The sequence below is a fragment of the Rhincodon typus genome, chromosome 12, assembly GCF_021869965.1.
Source record: "Rhincodon typus isolate 14 chromosome 12, sRhiTyp1.1, whole genome shotgun sequence".
In the NCBI taxonomy this organism is placed as follows: domain Eukaryota; kingdom Metazoa; phylum Chordata; class Chondrichthyes; order Orectolobiformes; family Rhincodontidae; genus Rhincodon; species Rhincodon typus.
Window position 1 is genome coordinate 7,818,843 of NC_063343.1, and position 7,877 is coordinate 7,826,719.

General features: G+C 44.5%; 1 protein-coding gene across 1 annotated transcript in view; it reads right to left on the reverse strand.

Moving 5' to 3' along the window:
• The window catches only part of LOC109937103 (dedicator of cytokinesis protein 2-like), a 587,118-nt gene that overhangs the window by 139,337 nt on the left and 439,904 nt on the right, over positions 1-7,877 (reverse strand). Inside the window, exon 28 of the mRNA XM_048603933.1 lies at positions 1,228-1,306. Coding sequence (XP_048459890.1) covers positions 1,228-1,306 — 79 coding nt within the window. The remainder of the gene's footprint in view (positions 1-1,227; positions 1,307-7,877) is intronic.

The window sequence follows — 7,877 nt, forward strand, 5'->3', positions numbered from 1 at the left end:
CCCACCACCAAAGACATTTTTCCCTCCCCACCCTTATCTGCTTTCTGGAGGGACCACTCTCTCCGTGACTCCCTTGTCCATTCCACACTCCCCTCCAGTCCCACCACACCCGGCACTTTTCCCTGCAACCGCAGGAAGAGCTACACCTGCCCCTACACCTCCCCCCTCAACCCCATCCCAGGCCCCAAGAAGACTTTCCACATCAAGCAGATGTTCACCTGCACATCTGCTAATGTGGTATACTATATCTGCTGTTCCAGATGTGGCCTCCTCTACATCCGGGAAACCAAGCGGAACACCTACGCTCAGTTCGCACTAAACACTGCACCTCCCAGTCGCGAACCATTTCAACTCCCCCTCCCATTCCTCAGATGACATGTCCATCCTGGGCCTCCTGCATTGCCACAACGATGCCACCCCAAGGTTGCAGAAACAGCACCTCATTTTTAGCTTGGGAACCCTGCAGCCCAATGGTATCAATGTGGACTTCACAAGCTTCAAAATCTCCCCTCCCGCTACCGTATCCGAAAACCAGCCCAGCTTGTCCCCGCCTCCTGAGCCTGTCCTTCCTCCTACCTATCCCCTCCTCCAACCTCAAGCCCCAACCCCATCTCCTACCTACTAGCCTCATCCTGCCCCCTTGACCTGTCCGTCCTCCCTGGACTGACCTATCCCCTCCCTAACTCCTCACCTACACTCACCTTTATTGGCTCCACCCCCGCCTCCTTGACCTGTGTATCTCCTCTCCACCTATCTTCTCCTTTATCTTCTATCTGCCTCCCCCTCTCTCCCTATTTATTTCACAACCCCCTTCCCCTCCCCCATTTCTGAAGAAGGGTCTAGGCCCAAAACGTCAGCTTTCCTGCTCCTCTGGTGCTGCTTGGCCTGCTGTGTTCATCCAGCTCTACATCTTGTTATCTCTCTCAACAACAAAGACCATCATCTTTCAAACAAACCTAACAATAAATTATTTCCTGCATTGTCCTGAAAAATTAATCTCGTTGACTAAGTTTAAGACATCTCAATCAAATGTCTCCTCTACCTTGGCCTACAGTTTCTTCAAGCCTCTGTGAAGCAACTTGGGCCACCTATTCTGATTTAAGCTGTTTTGTGGTTATCTCATTCAGTTACCATCAAAAGTGTAATGGTCTTGAAGGTTGTTGGTGCTTTAGAAAGACCCGATTACCGTTCAGCAGGCTGATACAGATGTTTCTCATGTTGACTCACCTGTTGCTCAAAGTTCATATTCTCCAGGAATTTCTGTGTCATGGTTTCTGCAAACTTGTTAATGGCTCGTAGAAAGACTCTACAATAAAAAAAACAATCAATTAATCCAGGTCTGTTAAAATTCCTGCTTGCAAACACTGGGTGAACTCCCTTTGAACTTCGGAAGCTAGGATCAGACTTAGCCCAGAGAGTTAGCATGAAGCTTTCTTTCTCTGTCGGGTGTAAAGGCATTGGTGAAGGGAGTGTAGGTGATCACAGTTTAAAAAGAGGAGGTTATAAATCGCAGAAGAAATATGCTGTTAATGATTTTCATCTTCTGTCATGTAGTGATTGGAACCAGGTGAATCTTGCTGACTATGATTAGAGTTGTTATCCTGGGACAATCAAGAAGCCCTGGCTGACCAATATAAACAGGAGATCCAGAATCTCCTCATTTCAGGGACTGACTCCGAGCTGGCTGGTAACAACTAAAGTACTGCACACATGTAAATAAAGGGTGACTTGGTGGTGGGATACTGGCCTCTGTGCAGTCATTTAATGCCTGATAAATGGAAAATTTCAAAGGGAACAACAGTATCTGGTGCCTGAAACAACGGTGCTGATTGGTTGTCAAGTTGACACTTAATAGTCAAGGGGTTGCCACAGTGAATGCACCAGAGACCAATTGTCCCTTTGTTTTCTGTTTGGCTCCCAAAAGGCTCAAAGCTTGGACATGACCCCTCTACCTGCGGAGGTTCGGTGATGGTTATGTGTAGCTTCTAGCAAGTGTAGTTCAACCACATTGTCCAGTTGATAATCATGACAAAACCCAGATCGTAATATCCAACAGCAAAGTGACTCCAGAATTGTACAGCTCTTGCTAAACATGTATAAATCTCTGTGTTGCTGTTTGCAGGAACTTGCTTTGTTCGAACTGGCTGCTACCTTTCCATACATTACATCAGGACCAACATTTCAAAGGTACAGTCATGGTTGCAAAGTACTTTGTGACCCTCTGAGGAAGTGAAAACTGCTATACAAATGCAAGTTTGTTTACACCACACTGCATCATTTGTAAACTTGAAACAGATCTTGGGTTAGTGCTCAATATATGGTTGGTTAAAATGGCCAATAGTTGATCTGGGGCAGTTATAAACCATTCCCACAGCACTAAGTAATCAGAGCAAATGAAAATGGTTGGTAGAAACAGTTCAGAGTGACAGAACATGTCTGGTACTCAACCCCTGCTCCCAACATTCTTTTCAATTGTAATGGAGCTTGGCACTGATTGCCTTATTTTACAATGAAGGCTCAAGTGCACACAGGAGATGAAGTTAAGCAGGTCCTATTTGGGATTTAAGATTTATGGGAGTTTAGCTTCAGGCATGAAAAACACATTTGAGCTAGCCAAATAAACTTTGCATGCATTAAAATTAATGTGGAGGCTCAAAGTCTATAATATTGCAATGCTAACAGCTGATTTTATACTGCGGTTAGTAGATTTCTACTGCCATCTACAACTGATTCATGGATATTAAGCAGCTTTCAGCAAAACTAAATTTTCTTGCTGGATTCAGTAGGGACTGAAGTGTAACTTCTGGCAGCTGTTTGCTGTGGAACGCTGTAGAGGTTGGCTTGGGGAGCCGGTGGCACTGATGAGACAGGAAGGCGACGTATAAGCTGCAGGATCGCAACTGAAGATGGAATATGAGGCACTCCCTTCAAAGGGTGTACACTGTAACATCAACAGCTACGGTTCTGTGGAGGGGGTTTGCTCAAGGACTTGTGGATAGTTAAATATTGGAGGAATCATACATGGCAACTCTGTTTTTCATTTTGGACATTTACATTTTGCTGCCACCCCAGGGAGGAGTTGCTTTTAGGCCCTGTGCAGTGAAGCTTCAGCGAGATCTCCAGAAAGGCAATGAGTTATGTGGCTTGAGACTTCAAGCAGCCCTCAGGTCAGATACTTCATGGTGGCTAATTAAAGCAGCATGATTCGAGGTCAAAATCACAGCAAATTATTGGTTTGAGAATGTAGGCGTTGAAGAAGTCAGATGGTATGTTGGCCTTCATACGAGAGGGTTCAAATACAGGAGCAGGAATGTCTTCCTGCATTTGTACAGTGCCTTGGTGAAACTACACTTGGGGAATTGCATGTAGCTCAGTTCGCCATATCTGAGGAAGGATGCTCAGCTTATTAAGGGAGTGCAACAAAGGTTTACCAGACGGATTCTTGGGATGGCAGGGCTGACATATAAAGACAGACTGGATCAGTTAGGACTATATTCACTGGAGTTTAGATGAATGAAGTTTTAATGGACTAGACAGGGTAAATGCAGGAAGGATGTTCCCTGATGACTGCAGCATCCAGAATTTGGACTCACAGTTTAAGGATGTAGAGGCCGGTTAGTAGGAGATGAGGAGGAATTTCTTCATCCAGAGACTGGTGAGCCTATAGAATCCTTTGCCCCAGAAAGCAATTGTAGTTTCATAAAGTCATACAGCATGGAAACAGACTGTTCAGTCCAAATCATCCACACCAACCAGTCACCCCAATCTGATCTAGTCCCATTTGCCAGTATTCGGCTCATCTCCCTTTAAACCCTTCCTATTCATAAGATGCTTTTTAAATCTCATAATTGTACCAGCCTCCATCACTTCCTCTGGCATCTCGTTCCATGCACACACCACCCTCTGCATGAAAAATTTACCCCTCAGATTCTTCTTAAATGTTTCCCCTCTCACCTTAAACCTATGGACTCCCCCACCCTAGGAAAAATGCATTGGCTATTCACCCTATCCATGCCCCTCATGATTTTATAAATCTTGATAAGGTCACCCCTCAGCCTCCGATGCTTCAGGGAAAATAGCCCCAGCCCTTTCAGTCTCTCCCTGTTGCTCAAACCCTCCAAATCTGGCAACATCCTTGTAAATCTTTTCTGCACCCTCTCAAGTTTAACAACATCCTTCCCATAGAAGGGAGACCAGAATTGGACATGGTATTCTAAAAGTGGTCTCACTAATGTCCTGTACAGCTGCAGCATAGTGTCCAGACATCCAATCTGACTTTATGCCATTTGGAAGCATTTGGCCAATATCTCCATTCATGTCCCATTCAGACGATTTTTAAATGTTGTAATTATATCAGCTTCCACCAGTTCTTCTGGCAGTTTGTTTCATACACACACCTCCCTCTGCATGAAAAATTGTCCCTCAGGTCCTTTTTAACTCCATACTCAATGTCCTGACCAATGAAGGCAAGTGTGCAGCAGAGGCCAAAACACTGAATGTTTTCAAGAAGGCATTAGATATGGTTCTTAGGGCTAAAGAAATCAAAGGGCATGGAAGAAAAGTGGGAACAGGGCACTGAGTTGGATGATCATATTGAATGGCAGCACAGGTTTGAACGGCCAAATAGCCTGTTTCTGAAGAAGGGTCCAGACCCAAAATGTCAGCTTTCCTGCTCCTCTGATGCTGCTTGGTCTGCTGTGTTCATCCAGCTCCACACCTTGTTATCTCAGATTCTCCAGCATCGGCAGTTCCTACTATCTCTGAGCCTGTTTCTGCTGCTGTTTTCTATGTTGGACATGCAATTCAGAGGCTGTGAGTTCAAGTCAGGGTAGGACAAGTTGGGAAAATTAAATTAATTAAAATCTGAAGATCTGTATGTGGTGTAATGGGAGTGAATATGTTAATGTTGGTGATGTGAATATGACATCAACATTCGATGAGAAAGGGAAGAACTGTGTGAGAAAGCTGAAATCAGTGTTGTGTGTACAGGCAGTCCCTGGGTTGTGAACGGGTACTGTTCTGGAGTCTGTTCACAGGTCAATTTGTACACAAGTGAGAATACAATGTGGGGCAATATAAAGGAACTACAGGTAGTTCTCCTATAACGCGATAGTTGCTTTCTTGTATGACCTCCCACTATAAAAAACTGCCATAGAAAATCACATTATAGGGAAATCGCTATACCTGTGCAGCAGAAAGTTTGTGTTATCCAAACAGCATCCACTATTCATCGATCACGACACAGCTAATTTGCATGAACGAAACACGCGTTATAGCGCAACTACCTGCCTTTGGAAGTACAAGGGCATGTTCTTTTATCAGGTCTTTAAAATTACACCCCCATGTGAGATTGCATTTGTAAGTTGGATGTTCGGATATTGGGGACCCCTGTATTGGGAAGTAAATAAATAGTTTAAACGACCCATAGAAAGTCAGACAACAGTTACTCTTAAATAAGTTAGGGACAGAGATACAGCAAACTCAGGGAATGGACAGTCGAGAGTAGTGTTAAAAGTGCAGTGCAGGCTCGCAACACCCAGACAATGTGGTGGGCACAATTGATGCACTGCTGCCTCATACAGCCAGGGACCCAGGTTCGATCCCACCCTCGGGCGACTGTCTGTGTGGAGTTTGCACATTCTCCCTGTGTCTGGTTGGGTTTCCTCTCAAAGTCCAAAGATGCGTTGGTTAGGTGGACTAGCCATGGGACATGCAGGGTTACAGGGGTAGGGTAGGTGGGTCTGGGTGGGAAGCTCTTCGGAGGGGCAGTGTGACTCGCTGGCCCGAATGGCCAGCTTCCACGCTGTAGGGATTCTATGAGATCGTTGATGTATCGCCCTCCATAGTAACAACAATATTAGCACAAATCACCAGGATTCTGGTACCAAAACAAAATAACATTCATAGGATTATTGTTAAAAACCCCACTGGTTCACTACATCCTTCAAGCAAGGAAACAAGTCCCCTCTGCTCAGGTTACATGTGCCTCCAGTATCACAGAAAATGATTGACTCACAATGCCCTCAGGGCAAGTCCAGATGGGTAATAAATGCTGCCCTTAACAGCAGCACCCACAAAGCAAAAGCAGTTGCAATGGAATGGTTAAGGCCTGTGGAGAGAGGAGATTGTCAGCTCTGAACCAGAGTGTGAACAGCCAGGCACCAATTAATCAACTGCGCACAGACAGAGGACTCCAGAGTGTGACCAAAAATCTTAAAATATGATTTGAAACTGAGCCTTCGGCCCAGCTGCTGTGGACTCTGCGGTTCAGGTAATGACTGAGATTAGTCATCCTTTCATGAAAATTTACATAAACTTATTCATACAACAAAACTCTGCAGCAAGCAGAATTATGCTAATATGTTCCACATACATAATTTGATCTTCCCACAACTGTAATGGGAAGGATGGAAGCTTACCTTAAGTAATTATGCAGCAAATCAGAGGGTACTGTCTGTCAAATTGATGGTTCAGTGAATGTGGATAGCTGGGTTTACACTTAATTGAGAGGAAGAAGGCCCTCAGATAGTTTTTGACCATGGATTACATGACATGCCCAAGGCAAAAAGCCATAAAATCTCACACCCAGCAAGTCAGCGAGCTGGAGGATTTACATTGCAGCTTTACTGTCTAATTCGGAATATATGCACTGCTTTGATTGTCAAGGTGAAGCTTATTTTAAAATGGAGAAAGTGGCAGGAGACAAGGCCGGTGCTGGCCAATGAGGTTAGTGGTGGAAATCGCTCGAATCCATCACTGGGGATGAACAAGTGACTGCCTCAAGGAAGAAGAAGCTGATTTACTGAGAGTCAGCAGGATTCATCCAAAGGCAGGTCAGGGGCTAACCGAGCTAAAAGAGTTTATTTTTGATGGAGTCACGGCGTTGTGAGCGGAGGATGATCAATGGCTGTCGCTTAATACATTTCATAAAAGCATTTGATGAAGTTTCACATGATGAACGCAGAGACAAGTTTGTGGTGAGTTAGAGACCTGGAAGGACGTAGGAGCTAGCAATCAAATCATTGTCACTTTGGTGGACTTGGGTCAGGCATAAATTGATGCCCCTTAGGCGCTAGTATTGGAAACCCAGCATTTCACTCACTGTCTGAATAAACTGGATAGGGGACATTGAAAATATCTCCAAGTTTGCAGGTAAGGCTAAGCTAGACTGTATATAGTGAATTGTGTAATGGAGAACTGTGAACTGCACATGGACAGATTGTAGGCAACAGGACAATAGCTGATGTATGATGGTTCAACATAAAAAAATACAAGGTCATAACACTAAAGGTTAGAATGGCAAATGGGAGGATGAAAAATGCTAGATAACTCGTGAGCAAAAAGATTGAAGACTCAGTGGTCTAAATCATTAAAGAATAACACACAGATGGAAAGGTTAATTAGATGCTGGGCCTCATCACAACAGGTATAAGGATATAAAAGTAGGGAGGTGCTACTGTGATTTTGCAGGTTCGATCTTATTTGAACAACAGTGTTCAATTTTGGCTCACTCAGTGTAGAAGGGACACACTCGCATTAGAATGAAACCATCTACATTTCACCAGGATTTTATGCAGAGTGAAAGAACTAGCCAACGAGAACTTGGCCTATAGTCTCTGAATAGAATTCAACTGAGGTATAGAAGATGATAAAGAGGATTGGCAAAGTAGATGTAGAAAGGATGCTTCCTCATGTAGGGCAACCTAGAATGAGAGGCAGTAAGAACTGCTGATACTGGAGTCAGAGATAACACAGTGTAGAGCTGGAGGAGCACGGCAGGCCAGGCAGCATCAGAGGAGCAGGAAAGTTGACGTTTCGGGTCGTTTCTGAAGAAGGTTCCCGACCTGAAATGTCAACATTCTTGCTCCTCTGATGCT